General features: G+C 51.2%; 1 protein-coding gene across 1 annotated transcript in view; it reads right to left on the bottom strand.

Moving 5' to 3' along the window:
* Positions 1 to 14,351: 14,351 nt before the first annotated feature.
* Dhx35 (DEAH-box helicase 35) overlaps positions 14,352 to 15,571 on the bottom strand; it is a 71,054-nt gene continuing 69,834 nt past the window's right edge. Inside the window, exon 22 of the mRNA XM_076851851.1 lies at positions 14,352 to 15,549. Within this exon, the coding sequence (XP_076707966.1) occupies positions 15,505 to 15,549 (45 nt within the window). The 3' untranslated portion in view covers positions 14,352 to 15,504. The remainder of the gene's footprint in view (positions 15,550 to 15,571) is intronic.

Genomic DNA, 15,571 nt, shown 5'->3' with positions numbered 1-15,571 from the left:
GTTCACAGACTCCCCATCTCCCCCCACCAAATGCCTCTGCCCTTTTCAAGCCCTCAGCTACTGAGCTGTAGGTTCTGGCTAGGCTGCTGCTGGTTGAGGAAACAGAGTTCCAGGCAAGCTTATACTTACAGACAGGGACTGGTCCAAGGTCAGCCAACAAAGCCCAATATAGCTGCCTTTGCTCCAGCACTTACACCACTGCTTTCCAGTCTTTTTCACATATTGCACACACAATATGTGCAAGAACACCCCTAAGGCTCAGTGAGAAAACAAATGCTGTTCCATCCCAAAGGCCCCAGCCTGGGACTCCACTGTGCTCAGCCTCCCCAGCCTCTTCAAGGGCAGAAAGATCCACAGCCACAGCACCTTGAGAACCCACTTGTCCACCTTCAGAGTAAGTACTGTCCACCCAACTGACTTCTGTGTTCATGTCCTTGGTCCTCCAGAGGAATGTTGGATTGGTCATTGCCCAGCCAATGAGTTGACTGACCTTGGGCCAGATTGCCCCCCTTCCAGACAGATTTTCCCAAATTGGTCAAGAGCAAGAGAAAGACCTAAGGAGGAGTTGGCTTCAGATGTGAACCCTGCAATCCTCAGCACAGTCCCAAAACACGTCTACACTGCCAGCACTGCTGAGATAGTGTTGCTGATGCTCCTGCAGGAGGAGAGGGAGATGATGAATGGGGGATACACAGAAGATGGTCTTCTTGATGCAGAATTAAAACAGGAGAGGACTAGGAAACATCTTCTCAGCCACCCCTGACAGCTCCACTGGTCCCGAGGGTGGAGGGGTGGGGACTGACTCCCAGAGCCTGGGGTTTATGGATTTTTGTTTTTATATCATGTCCTATGCTTAGGCTATGGTCACTACGTTGAGGACCAACTGGGCACGGGCACTCCCCCACTCCACCTCTCCCAGGCCCAGCACTGGCTGCTTGGGTGCAGCAGCCAACAGCACAGGCAAACCCACCCCAGAGGGTGTCTCTACCATGCAGCAGCCTGACATAAACACACTGATGCAGGTAATGTGGTCTGTCCTGTGCACGGTGGTAGTCATGCTGCATAACATACTGCACCGTTTATAATAAATGTTACTGTATTCACACACACACACACACACACACACACACACACACACACACACAGTTAGTGCCCAAATAAAATAATAAAGTAGAGATAGAGGATTAAGAATGAGAAGTGGGCCAGGCACAGCGGCGCACACCTGTAATCCCAGCATTTTAGGAGGCTCAGGCAAGAGGATCGTGTGTTCAAAGCCAGCCTCAGTAACTATTGAGGCCCTAAGCAATTCAGGGAGAGCTTGTTTCTAAATAAAATATATAAATGTGGCTCAGTGTGAACCCAGCACCACTGGGTTCAACCCCTGGTGACGAAATAAAAAGCTAATGACAGGGGTGTTAACTTAGGTCAGGTGGCAGGAAAGACCTCCCTGAGGAACTGACATCTGAAAAGAAATCCAACGGAGTGGAAGTGTGAGCCACAGACAATCTGCAGGGAGGCCATGCCTGACCTGGGAACAGCAAGCCCACAGAATCAAATTAGAGTACGCAGAAAAGTTACTCAAGACATTTTTAAAATACAGATTCCTTGGCCCCAGTCACCGAGATTCTGTTCAGTAAATCTGGGACAGACGCAGGGGTCTCCATTTTCAAGCATCTCAGTAATTCTGGAAGTGGGTGATCCAAGGACCACATTTTAAGGAAACACGGGTTTTATGTTTCTCCCATGGTTTAGGTCCCCAAGCATTCTCAGTGAGTCCGCTTTATGCTTTCATAAAACCCCAAAGCTTTAAGGTTTAAGATCTACAGATCTTAAAAGCTACCAGAGCCAGGCAGATCTCCCAGCCCATTCCCATGCACCCACTTCCCCTCAGCAATGAATAGAGAAGATGGTACCCAGCCAGGGAGTCTGGGACAAGGGGCAGGGCCAGGCAGGCTCTAAGTGCCGGTGGGCAAAGTCTGCACCCTTCACACCAGGAGCTGCACCCCTAACTTGGGGCCAGGTGCAATGACAGGTAAAGCTCCCCCAAATGCAGACTGGCTCCACCTACCTGCTCCCCAGCACCCACACTGCTGTGAAATAATGACCATGGAAGTAAGTGCTGGGCCCCTGAGTTCAAAAGACTGGGCTCAGATCCTGGACCCTCAGTCCCCTGACTCAAGTCAGTGTTTCAACCTCTGAATTCTAATGAACTCATTAAAAAAAAAGAAAAAAATGGAAATAAAAGCCATACCTGCCCTTAAGGTTAGTAGAAGATGACATCTGGAAAACTAGATACAATCTCTCATCCTCAAAGATTTGACTCCATAAAATTTGACTGCCGGTATGAGTGATGCTATTATTTAATCCAAATAAATTCCGTGTGATGAGCCCATACTAGGCTTGAACTCCGCACATGCCCGGTTTCAATATGGTGGCACATTTAACAAAATATTCCTCGAAGGGTCTCTCTTCTTTATATGGATCCCTCAAAGAGTGCCGAGGTTGTTGAATCCATCACCTGTCACACCACTTCTTAATATCTCATTTGCACTTCCTTTTAGCCTTGAATCGCCTCACCCCGCAGCTATCCAGACACTCTCCCCTCCCTCCACCCCATCCTCTCTCAGCTCTTGCCTAAAAGCTCTTTAACCCCTGCCCTACCAGCCCTGCACTTTTCCTCCCACCTCCTTCTTCCTTTCGGAGTTGCTTGCCTAGCTTAGACTTTTAGATAAAATTTTCCAGTCCCCACTTTTCTGTCCATCTTCCCATCCCATAATGATCACGACTGTCGTTACAAATGCTGAACCTTCAGCTCTCCAGGCAGAGGGACTGTGATTATCTGCAAAAAGGTGAAGATCTTAACCCACGAGCTCATCCCTCAAATGCAAATGCTCTACAGTGGAACACGCGCACAGATTTGCACACACGCAAGGCATATACGTAGACGGTAGCACATGTGGATGTGGGCACACCTGCCTTATGCAGAGGCTATGTGCTAGAGCATTGCATGTGCCAGCAACAGGCACATGGGGACACGTACGTGACGTCGTGTGTGCATGCATGTGCACCGAGGCCAGGTCTAAGGGCCACGTGCGCTAGTGCGCTTGACCTGTGTGCTCCATCGTGCCCTGTTCCCAGCCTGGGTCAAATCCAGAGACCCCGGGGAAAACAGTGGCTGAGCCGGGGCCCCCTCGGTTGATCCTCCCTCCCACTGGCCTCAGAGAAACAAAGACAGTTTAGCAAGAAGTCCCCAGCTAAGCGGTTTTTTTAAGACTTTCAGCCAGCAGCCGCCAGGCTGAGCTGAACGTCTCACTTTATTAGTGAGTTTGGCCTTGGGTGTCTGGCTGTTTGATCAATCCTGCGGGGGTCAGTGATATTTCCTCACCGCCCCCCCCGCCCCTGCCTCTCCCGCACCTGATGAACAGCATGCCCCTGGACCGCTGATCACCTATTGATTTTCCAGCCCGAGCCTGCATCCGCCGCCAGCGGCCACCTCCAGCCCTGTCACGGGGACCACTCGGTGACTAACTGGTCCTCCCGGCCCTCCCAACCCCCGCCCCTGACGGCGGGCCCTGGTCCCCACTAGCACTGCCCATTCCTGGCTTCTGGCTTCGTCTGTGCCCCATCCCTGCCCTCCCCGCAGGGCCCTGTGCTGGGGCCTCCCACCCCAAACCTGTCTTTCCCCAGGGACACCCGCACTTCCCCCAGGCCGCCTGGCTCGAAGCCCTTTCACGACCTGGGCAGTCTTCATCTCCTCAGGCCTCCCTTTCCTCACGTGGGAAACTGGGGCCACACAAGATCCTATTCATGGTGTGAGACAGCAGTTTTCTTTCTTTGTTTGTTTGTTTTGATGCTGTGGGTTGAATCCAGAGGGTATTTTACAGCCCTGACCCTTTTTATTTTTTTATCTCGGGACAGGGTCTCACTGAGTTGCCCCAACCTTGCTAAATTGCTGAAGTTGGCCTTGAACTTGTTGTCCTCCTGCCTCAGCCTCCAGACTCGCTGGGAGTACAGGCCTGTACCACTTCTCCCTGGGAAAGCAGTTGGGTTTTTTTTGTTGTTGTTGTTGTTTTGATTTTTTTTAATATCTATTTATTTATTTTAGGTGTGGATGCACACAACACAATGCCTTTATTTCTCTGCGGTGCTGAGCATCGAACTCAGGTCGCGCCTGTGCTAGGCGAGCGCTCCACCGCTGAGCCACAATCCCAGCCCCCGGGAAAGCAGTTTTTAAAGTGTGTCCTGAGTACCTCTGGGAGTCCCTGAGGCCCTTCCAGAGGGTCCATAAAAGTCAGAACTGTTTATAACAACATGGAGATGTTATTTGTCTTTTTTGCCCTCATTGGAAAAAAAAAAAAATAACTCAGTGGAGTATTCCAGGGACTACTTGACATGTGCTACCTCAAAAACTTGAATACAGAGGCAGCTATTGGAAATCCAGCTGGCTTCTCACTAAGCCTGACACTATCAAGACACATAAAAGTGTAAAATCATGCCATGCTTCCTTCTCTCTCAAGTCTGTGGATTGAAAAACGCAGTTATTCATCATAAAAAAATTATGCTAACATGTATTTATTATCGCTCTTTTAAATAAATTATAAACAAATACATGAAAATTCTCTCAGTTTCAACTCCTAAAATAGTAAACAGTGAGAAACACAACTCACATTGGGAGCCCTTCGAGATCCTCAATAATTTTTAAGAACATAAAAAGAATTCCGGAGACCAAAAAAGTTTGAGAACTGCTAGTGCAGGAAGTGAGCACGTTGCCTGATCACTGTTCACACTGAGTAGATGATGATGATTGTGGGGAGCCACATGAGTCACCACGCCTTCCAGTCCTGAGGACCACGGGGATCTGAAAGATCACTTAGTCCAGCGCGGCAGTGCCATGACTCAGGACTCGGTCTCTCCTCTGCTCGGATAGCAAGGCCCGTCTTCTGAGTAGGCCTACCCTGGGGTTGAGCTACACTCACTTATTCTTTTGTAACCCTACCCCTTTGCCCTGCTTGGGATAGAATGTTCCATGGAAATTCCCTTTGTGTGTCCCCTTCTCTTGAACCTCCTTTGGGCATGGCCTTCCTGGATGTCAGTCACCCTGCTGACAGCAGACATCAGGAAGCTAGACTCTGCCCCCTGAAACCTGATCCCTTGCCTCCTTTGAAGGGCTTCTCCCCAATAAAGGGGTTTAGCACATGCTCTCTCTGCTCTCTTGCAATATCTCTCTCTCTCTCTCCCTCTCTCTCTCTCCCTCTCTCTTTCCACAGGCCCCTAAGTTCAGAGGAGCTGTCACAGGACCCAAAGAAAAAGGTTATCTGTGTTTCTTGTGTGATTTATTTCGTGCAGCCCAGTTCACCTGGAGTGACCCTGAGTGTTTTAGTCGTGAGAAACTCTCAGGTGACGATGATGATTAAGCATAATTATCAATGGGAAAGGGACGACCCATTTGACCTTGGGGGTATCAGGGTGTAAGTTTGGGGAGGTTGCCCCTGATTAGATATCTAGTCCCTGCAGCCAAATGGCACATGGTGGGGGCCCCTATGCTGGGCTCTGAGGACTGTCCCTTCTCTGCTCCTGGCCACCCTCCTCACCTGCTGTCACCGTCTGCCTGGAGGGGCTCTGCACTATTGACAGGAGATTGCCACACCTGGCTCTGACTCCTGAGGCACATGGGCTCTGAGTTCCCAGAGAGAGGCAGTTGGTACAAAGAAGGAATGAGGCCTGGCGAAGGAGATGGCAGCGTAACTACTCTTCATTTAGCACTCCCCACGTCAGGTACTGTTGTGAGCACTATTCATTTATGTTTTATTTATTTATTTATTTTCGGAACTGAGGGCTGAACCCAAGGACACTTTGCCACTGAGCTACATCCTGGGGATTTTTTATTTTTTATTTTGAGGCAGGTTCTCAAAATAAAGTTGCCCCTGCTGGCTTCGAAATTGTGATCCTCCTGCCTCACTCAGCCTCCCGAGTTGCTAGGATCAAAGGTGTGCACCATCACACCCAGCTGTTAGAAACACTTTTGAAAAGTTAAGATTGATCCCCGCAGCAATCTTGTGAGGCAAAATGTACCCAGGATGATTCTGTTGTGCCCAGTGCAGTTAAGAGGACAGACACACAAACAACTGACTCCAAAGCAGAAATGATGGCTGCCATTCTAACGGGAAGGACCACACCATGCAGGGCACATGGGGTGGCACCAGGGTCAGTCAGGAGGCAGGAGAAGGGGAAACTCAGACAAAAGCCTTTACGGTGTCAATCATAGGTGAGGCAGGATAAGCACCTTAGAACTGGCTGGTTTAGCATCTTAGCAAGCTCTAGGCTGCACTGTTTGTCCGTGGTGGCCTGATATGCACCCTGCAGTGATTGGGGAGAGTTTTATAAAGGGGGTGGTTGGGAGTGTGGGCTTTGGACTGGCCAGTTCTCAGAGGACAGGTGCACTTACAGAGAAGTTGTTCACTGACTCAAGGAATTAATCTCAGAAGGGGCAGTTCCCCCTGGGCAGCAAGGTCCACGACAAGATGCCAAAGCATCATAAAACAGAAAAAAATAGCATGGTTGATGCAGAGGTGTATAGATTATTTCCTCATTTTACAAATGAGGACAGGCAGGGCTAAGAGTCATGTCTGAGGTCACACTGTTGGTAGGTGGTGGCAGCAGGACTTGAGCCAAGGCACTGTGGCACACAGGGCCCAGCCCTTAACCACCATGCCACACTGCCTCCTGCCAGGGCTGCCTCCTAGGCTGGAGCAACTCAGTGGCTGGTCTCCAGGAGGCCAGAGCCTGGAGTGGGCTGAGGCCAGGCCTTGAGTGCTCTTGGCTGTGACTGTAGCCTTGTGATGCTGGCACAGAGGAGCACAGCTCTGGAATCATGCTGCATCTCCTATCACCAGGTCCCTGGACAATGCTCCTGATAGGTACCAGCTCCCCACCCCCAGGAGGCCACTCTCCAAGCACCTGAGCCGCTCAGGGCTGCAGGAGAGATGCCTGTAACATACAGAAACACAGCAAGGGGATGATCTGAGATGCTCCGGACAACTCATTAGTTCCTTAGATTGACATGTCCCATCTGTTCCTGTTTGCAGGTCCTTGGGTCTCCCCAGCAGCTGCCCACACTCCACTCAGAAGGGCCCTAGCAGCTAAGTCAATAATTAGAACTCCATAAACTGTGGCTGGTGTTCTTTATTTTGGTGTGGCTTGCTCACAAACTGGACCTGTAAAATGGGGACATTCATGCATTCTTCCTAGAGGTGGTCAAGATTTAGGGACCTAGTGGGTAAGGTCCTGATTTGAGCCAAAGTGAACAGAGAAGGGGTCCTAGTCGAGGGAGGTGTGTGTGTGGTGGGGCGCGGGTGTCTCCTTCCGCTCCAGGGCAGCTGAGAGCGTCCCTGGGCGGGCAGGTCAAGAGCATGCACTGGGCACGGGTCTGGTTGCTCTCTTCAGCCTTCACCAATAGACCTGGAATGGGACAGGAGCTCCCAACCGCGCAAACGTGGGGCGACAGCTCCCCCTGCCGGCCGACATGTGCAGCACCTGCCCGGAGCGTCCCGCCTGCTGTGGCCTGGGCTGGGGGAATTGGGGCTCTGGCAACAGTGGCCAGGACTCCGGAAGGGGGTCCGCCCCTGCCCGGCGCAGAGAGCGCTGCAGCGCATGTCCGCCCACCTCGAGGGCACCTGCGCGAGCTGCTCCGCCCTGAACCGTTTGAGCCTCCAGTTCTTCCTCTCAGGAGACAAACGGGATGGGAGCTGGCTCTGCCCACGCCCAGTGTTTCTGAAACCGCATGCTCTGGATTGCTTCTGCTCCTGTCCCACCTTCGACCTTCCTCCAGCCCACAGCCGACTCTTTCTGCACTCCAAATCCCAGCGTGTCACTGACCCCAAGACCTCTCAGGGGTCACAGCTGTGGCTCAAAATCTTACTTTCATATTAAAATGAGCATGATCAGCCAGACCTCAGTTGAGGGAGTGGAGCTCAGTGGCTCAGCGCCACCAGGCCCCGGGGAATCCTCCTGGAGCCTGGAGAGGGGCTCCTCCCCCAACTTTCTCACAGTGCCCCCCTTTCCAGACCAGGCCAGGGGGCCCAAGGAGCCTTCTATGGCTGGGGTCTGATGTCCCACACTGGAGTGATGCTCCCAGGACTGTTGATACCTAGCAATCCAACCCAAAACTTGATGGCAGGAAATGACTACAACTTGACCACATTCACAGACAGAATCTGGACCCCGCTGAGGGAAATTGGAGGCCTGGAAGGGCTGGAAGGGAGGGCCACTTCTGGGACAGCATTCTAGTCCCAGGAGGGGATGGCTGGATAGCTGAGGTGGGACCACCAATGGCCTCTCTAGCATTCTGATCTCTGGTCGCTGGCCCGCTTGGACAGCTCAGTGTCCCAGAAAGCCAGGCAGAAGCCACGTGGCCTTGGAAATCACTCAGCATCACTTTCAACGCTACTTTATTGGTCAAAACAATCACCAACCTGCTAAATTAGAGGAGGGGCCATAGACTCCACCTCTGCATGGGAGGAGTGTCCAGGAATCTGCAGCTATTCTTCCACACACAGCCCATCTCTCCACCATGGCTTTGTGGCCCTGGATAAGTATGGCCCATAATCTACCTCCAATCTCAGGTGCTTCCTCCTGCACCCCAGGATTGGCCCCCCAGCTCTACTGATGGAAAGGTAGCTGAACAAGGTTTCCCTGAACCAGTTGCCACAGGGGCCACGGGGGTGGTACAGCGGAAGGGAGCTGCACAGGAGGAGGCTGGAACAGCAACATGACTTGCTCAGCACCCCCTCCTTACATGCATGTATTACAGGCAAGGGAAGAGAGAAGGGGCGTGCAGGGAATAACAGAGACATCAGCACATCAGTTCTCCACACTGCTCCGTCCCTCCATATTGGCTCTGCCAGGTTGCCAGAAGTAAGGGACCAAAAGCAGCCCCTCCACCCAATGCCAGGTGAGGACAGCAATTTGGGGAGTCACTTCCTCCATTGGCCAGAAGAGGGCAGCACAGTGCCGCTCTGCAGCCTCTGAAGCTGAGTCCAGGATCTCACGTGGTCAGTTGCCCTCCATCACATGCCCTGACACAGCATCAGAAGCTGTGTCCAAGCCTGGGTCTGTCTCGAAGCCACTGCTTGCCTGGAGTGCCCAGAAGCTCCATATACCATACACAAGTGCTCTCCCTGGAATTCCTGATACCCTGAGCCCCAGAGCCAGAGGCTCTGCTCTGGGCTTGTTGGGACTCCACCCGACATTTTCTTCCCTTCTGCTCAGCCTGATCACCTCTCACCTTTGCCCATCTTCTGGAAGGGGTTTGTCTTTCCTGGGATGTATTCATAGCTCCATTAAAGTGGCTCTCCTAAAAGAGATGTGGATCTTGAAAGAGATCATGGCACCAGGGAACCTAGGACAGGTTTGGGTGCAGCAGCAGCCTCCTGAAAAGTCAGGCTGGAGGAGTGGGGGCTCCTGTTTACCCATCAACCCCAGGTGCAGGGCCTTTCTGGAGCTGACTGTAGCAGCAGTGCACCTGAAAGGAGGGAGGAGAGCAGATAAGTGAGCTGAGTTATTATCATCCCCACTAGACAGAGAAGGAAACTGACCCAAAGACAGAACATGTCCTGCCAAAGGTCAAAAATTCTGAGTGGGACTTACACCCAGGTCTCACAGAGACACAAGAGTATATGCTATCTATATGGAATTATGGTAAAGGTGAAAGCAATCCACACTGACAACAGAACAGTGCCACTGCAGGTCTGGGTGTGCTGGGGGCCGAGTGATACAAAAGATCATGAGGGAACTTTTTGGATGAAAATGTTCTCTATTTGATTTTTGTGATCATTGTGGTGAAACGCACTGCAGTCAGTTATAATGAGTGCATTTGTTATGTGTAAATTTTACCTAATTAAAGGGGTTTTGTTTGTTTAATCTAGCTCTCTGATTTCAGTGCTCTTGTTTCCACCTTCAGGTGACATCCAGTTGTGGTGTCACTGATCTGGGCCCAGTGTCCTGTGTTATCCTCACACCCAGAGGGGGTCAGAATCCCATCTGAGTAGGAACCAGGAGAGGCTGTGGGAGTGCTGGGCCCTTGTATCCTAACTGCCTGGTCAAACCATCTAATCAATTGCAAAAATCAAACATAAAACCTGAGCATCTGGACCCCTCAGCATTGGCCAGACCTCACCGCAGCACAGGATAGTGGCCTCAGTTTATTAACCTGAAACAAAAAATCTGCCCTGACTCCCTAAAAGCTGAGTTTCCTGGACTTCGCCACCAAGGCAGGGCTTTCCCAGAATTTGTCCACCTTCCAAGTCTGCAGCTGAAGTTGGGAACACCCAGGGTGATCTAGAATACGCTTCTCCAAGCAACAAAAACTCTAGAGCAAGACTTTAATGAGTTCCCCGGTGGCCTCTTCCAATTCAAGTGTCACTAACCTGGCCCAGATTCCAGCCCCCTACAGGGCAGTCCTTGGAAAACCAGACACAAGGGCCAATTAAACTGGTTCTCAATGACCAGGGAGCTAGTGATGGGGACAGAGGGAGCCCCACTGGGGGCGACTCTTTGGATGATAAAAGCTGAAGGGATTTCCAAACCTTAAAATTTGCAGTTCTCTATCTCAGAGGACCAAAGGCTTCAGCAGCTCAGGGCCCAGGGCTGAGCGGGAATGAGAGTCCCCGTAGGCATGGATGTATGTTCCATCTTAAAGCTGCTGATCAGCAGGCAGGACTCAGGGATGAAATGTGTCCTGCCAGTTCCTCTCCTAGAAACATGGAAGATCTGTGTCCAGATCAGTCCCACAAACTACCGCTGTTCTGGCAGTCTGTTTATCTACACGTGTGAGGACTTTCAGTGAGCTCACTCACCTCTACTAGAAGGAACCCCAGGGCCTTTCGCTCCCCAGTGGTTGTGGTAGCCCTGTGGCTGGCCTTCAGACTACAGCGAAAACCAAGTCTACCGTGGGACACGCAGAATAAACACAAGCTAAGAGGGGACCACAAGGGCACATACCTGAATAACGGCGTGCTGTGACAAGGCACGTAAACCTCAAGAGGTCTCACGCTGTTGGCTAGGTCATTCCATCCAGGTGGAGTGGATCCTGCCAGGCTCTGAACTGGGAGGTCAGCAGCAGGCCCCTGAGGCCCACCCCAGGACCTCGCAACTCACAGGAGCCATTGGTAAATACCCCAAAACCTAGGGTAAGAAGGGAATCATCCAGATCTCTTCTGGACGAGCACTCGGGGCTCCTTCTTTAACCCCATGTGGCTTTGTCTAGACTTATTTCCTTTGGTTTGGTACCAGGGTTTGTGCTCAGGGGTGCCTACCACTGAGCTACATCCCCAGTTCCTTTTTTGAAAATTTGAGGCAGGGTCTCACCATTTTATCCCCACTCCCCTCGTTGCCCTACTCCCACCCCCACAGGCAACACCCTAGTGTGCAGCGCCTTGTTGGTCTGCGGTTTTGCCATCTCCGAGTTGCCTTTGGTGTGCACGTATTTTCAGTTTCTGAAAACAGTACTATCACGTTTCCCACTTTTTCCACTGAGCTATTTTTCAGGCCTGTATCATCCGCTGGCTGTGACTTGGAACTGCTCTGCTGCACTCCACAACATCATCCACTACATTTCTCTGCACTCTCCCAGCAATGGACACAGTCCCACAACTACCGATCATACTGGGGGACCATTCTTACACGTCTTCTATGCACCAGGGGAGACTTTTGTTGGGAACGCACAACAGAAGTGGAATTTCTGGGCCATGAGCAGACATGTACCTCACTGGTGAGTAGTGCTGGGCTGCTTTCCAGGACAGCCACACTGGCCACAGGCAGCCGTCTCTGAATCTCAGCCCACATTCCCACGACTCACCTTTCCAACTTCTGCTAATCTACTGAATGCAAAGCGACACCCAATTATTACTTTAGTTGGTGCTTCTCAGTTTGAGCATTGGTGTTGGCTTGATGGATTTGGGGTCTGCCTGTTCACCCCCTTCACCCATTTTTTTCTTATATGGGTTCTTCTGTTGACCTATAGGAGCTTCTTGTGCATTCCTGACATGTGATCATTGATTGGTGTTATCTATTGCAATGTCTTCTCTCATCTCCCACACCTACCAGCAGGCCTTCTGCCAACCACAGTAAGAAAGGAGTAAAGGAAAACAGGAGGGAAATCACTGAGTCCAAACTAATATATTAAATGAAGAAAATATTTACAGAAGCACAACAAAACTACCTGAGACTTTTTTTGTACCTAAGTGTTCAAAATAAAAGTTAGAAGTAAACAAGCAGAGTGTAAAGAGAGACTAAGAAGTTAAAATAAATCTTAAGGGAAAAATCATTTTGAAAAGAATATAAAAATAAAATCACATCTGTATTTTTCTTAAAGCTTCACGGAAAAAGGGAATGATGCAGAAGTCAGGCAGGGTAAGGGGGCTAAACACAGTCACAAGTGGAAACAAAAAGAGGGACAGAAAAGGCAGACAGCAGAGGGCTGGCTGGTAAGTCCCCATCAGCCACCACCTGCCCTTAGGTCCCTGGGGTCCTGCAGCAGTAGTCAGGAGACAGGAAGGCGTCGAGGCTGCCACTGGATCAAGTACTAGTTCACACATCAGGCTGAGGCCAGCAAAGGGCATGGCCAGGACCTTTGTATTCAGAGCTGCTGACTGGGCCATGGTCAATGGACAAGGCCTCAGAAGTCTTAGAGGAGTAGCCAGTGCTGGGCCTTCCCCTGGCTTTGGAGACTCTGGGGCATTAACCACTGAACCTTGCCCCCACCTCCCCACTCCTTTGTGAATCTCCTACTTCCCAGCCTGTCAGCTCGCCCATAGTCTTCAGTAGAAGATGCAAGTGGGAGAGAGGCCACACATGCCAGCAGGCCCAGGGGAGGTGTTGCCCTGGGAAGCGCAAGGAGACAGCCTGTCTGAACAAGTTGAGTACCACCCAAGAGGGCACGAGGTCACGTCTCCGTGATTCACCAGGTGCCAGCACGGCAGCCCTGCTTGCTGGTGGAAGCAATGATGGTGAGGACGCAGGGACCACTGCCCTCCTGACTGCCTGCCAGGAGGCACCCTAGGGGGCCAGGTGTCTGTCAAACGATTTAATTGGCTAGTAACAGTTCCAATGACTCAAAGGAAAAAAAAATTCAACTGTCAAGTAATCCAAAGTTCCACCATCATTTCATCATAAGCCAGAAGGCTAAGGAAAAATCCAGGTGAGTCACTGGAGTGGAAAACAGCTGATCTTGAGATGAACAAGGGATACGGGCTGCAGACCAGCTAACCTGAATCCTTCCAGTGAGATATAAAGGCAGTACCCCTGTTGCACCAAGAATTCACTGGAAATTCAGCTGCTTGGCATCTGGATCCCTATTCCCAGAGCGACCGTGCCTGGTGGGGCGTCGCCAGCTGGCCCACAGTCCAGGCTGCCCACACCCCAGGAGTTCCCAGACAGAGATTTCATTAATCAGTTTTTGTTTTCATTTTGAATTAGTTTTTGATCAAGTGGATGACGTAGGATTGTTGGCATTTTATTTTCCCAAGGAAAACATTTTTTAGAAGACTACCACCCAGTATCACCATCACCCCATCTGTTCTGATCCTCTCTTCCCACGTTTTACTGACCAGCATCTCCCCACTCCCCTGTACACACAGCGCTTGGCTCAATCTCCACTTGCTGGCTGGACTGTGACCCACAGGAGTGGACAGAAGCAGGGGCTCCTTGTGATGGCAACATCCCACATACAGGGAAATTCACCTGTGGGGGGAGCTGGCGAGGCCTATACAGACCACAAACTCAGAATTATGTAAGGGACCCCCAGTCAAGGGCTCAGGGATTTTGAAGTTGCAGATTCTGACAATGAAGATCCGTCTTCATCCCCAAGGCTGTAACGTAACACAGGATACAAAACTAGAAGCCCTGCTGTGGTGAGGGCTGCCCTCTAAGAGGCGGAGGTACCGATGGGAAGTGTGTCCTTATGTACTCAAGGAAAGGCTGGTCACTTCTGTCTGCCACCCTCCAGGCGCCCCCATTTTGGATCTCTGGTCTCAAACCTTAGGGTGTGGATCCTGAAATGTTTCCCCTTCTACTGCAACAGAACCTTTGAAAAACAAGATGTCTCCGAGCTCTACACAGAAAGAAATGGAACCTCTCTGGGTCTTCCTTTAAGCAGCATCCCAAGGCTTGAACTCTCAAGGGCACTCAGGCACGTCAGTGCACGTTATGGGGAGGGGAACTTCCTGTGTCCATGTAACCCCAAAGCTGATGGATGCCACTGCATCAGGTTTTTTAGACAATCCAGGCCCTTGCACGGAATAATTCATGGGACCATCTTAAAATAAAGACCATGACATCTACAGATGGGAGGGAATATGTATATTTTAGGTATAAAGGTTTACCATTATTAACAATTATCACTACTATTTACATGTTTATAAAATGGAAATAAAAATGCCATACAGGTTTGATGCCAAAAGTGGCACATCCAAACTAAAACCAGTATAAAAATAAATTTTCAAGCTACGTGTTTTTAAAATAATTGTCACTGAAACAGTAAGGGGACACTGCATCGTTGTGTTGAGGAGCAGTCATCATCTCAGCAGCCACGGGGCAACAAGGAAACCAGTGCCTGCTGGAAGAGCCACCCATGTTCTCCCGAGAACACACGTGGACAAACAAAGACAGAAACGAGAGTTACATTCCTGAGCTACAGAAGTTTAGAGCAGCTAAACTTAGTGAATTCCTGCTACAGAGGAACCCTGAGGGTCAGAGCTGGTGGGCTCTCCCCAGTGCTCAGCTCTGGCACCAGGACGTGGCACTGAGCTCTGAGAGAAAGCTCAGCCCACTGTGAAAAACAGAAATCCACGGCTACTCCGGATGGTGCACGGGAGTCCTCCTGTAGACACCAATCCCTTGTCAGTCTCCTGGCCACAGTTAAGCAGGGACACAGGCAGAAGACAGACAAAAGCTGCTCGGTTTGGACCCCTGGCAGACCTGCCCTTGGCTATCCTGGCAGAAATCCCCAGCATTTCCAAGGTCCCCTGCCTTCACGCACACACGCTTATGCACACCCAGCAGAGGTCCTCACTGGTCAACTCAGCCACGGCCACAGCAGGGAAGCAAAGGTGGCCCAGCAGAGCCTCTGTCCACCCAACGTGGCACTGCAGCCTTCAGCAGCTGGCTTTCTTCCTCCTTCCCCAAGAGCTGGGCCAGGACTGTGCGCCTGCTGCCAGTGGCCTGCTGGACCAGTGAGCGTGCTGACCAGCCAAGAGCCGCCTGGCCCATTCCCATTCCGCCTAGTGCGGCGCGTGGTGTGTCTGCCCATGCACGACGGACTTCTCTGGATCTCAGCAAAGAGGCAAATGCTGGCAAGGGTGGGAAGAAAGGGGCCAGTGAGCTGGCTGCAGCCCACTCCACAGCAGCTGCAGATTCCATGTGAGCTGGTGCCAGCTCACACCCCCAGGGCCAGGGACAGCAAGGAAAAGAGGCCACCAAGCAGTCACTGCTACTGCAACTGAGCTCAGCTCACAAGTCCTGGACCTTGGCCCTTTTGGCTTTCAGGGACAGGTGCTGCAAGAGAAGAGAAAACATC

This window comes from Callospermophilus lateralis, chromosome 3, assembly GCF_048772815.1.
Source record: "Callospermophilus lateralis isolate mCalLat2 chromosome 3, mCalLat2.hap1, whole genome shotgun sequence".
Taxonomy (NCBI): domain Eukaryota; kingdom Metazoa; phylum Chordata; class Mammalia; order Rodentia; family Sciuridae; genus Callospermophilus; species Callospermophilus lateralis.
The sequence above is the reverse complement of the archived record's forward strand: the minus strand, read 5'-3'. Positions and strand labels throughout refer to the sequence as shown.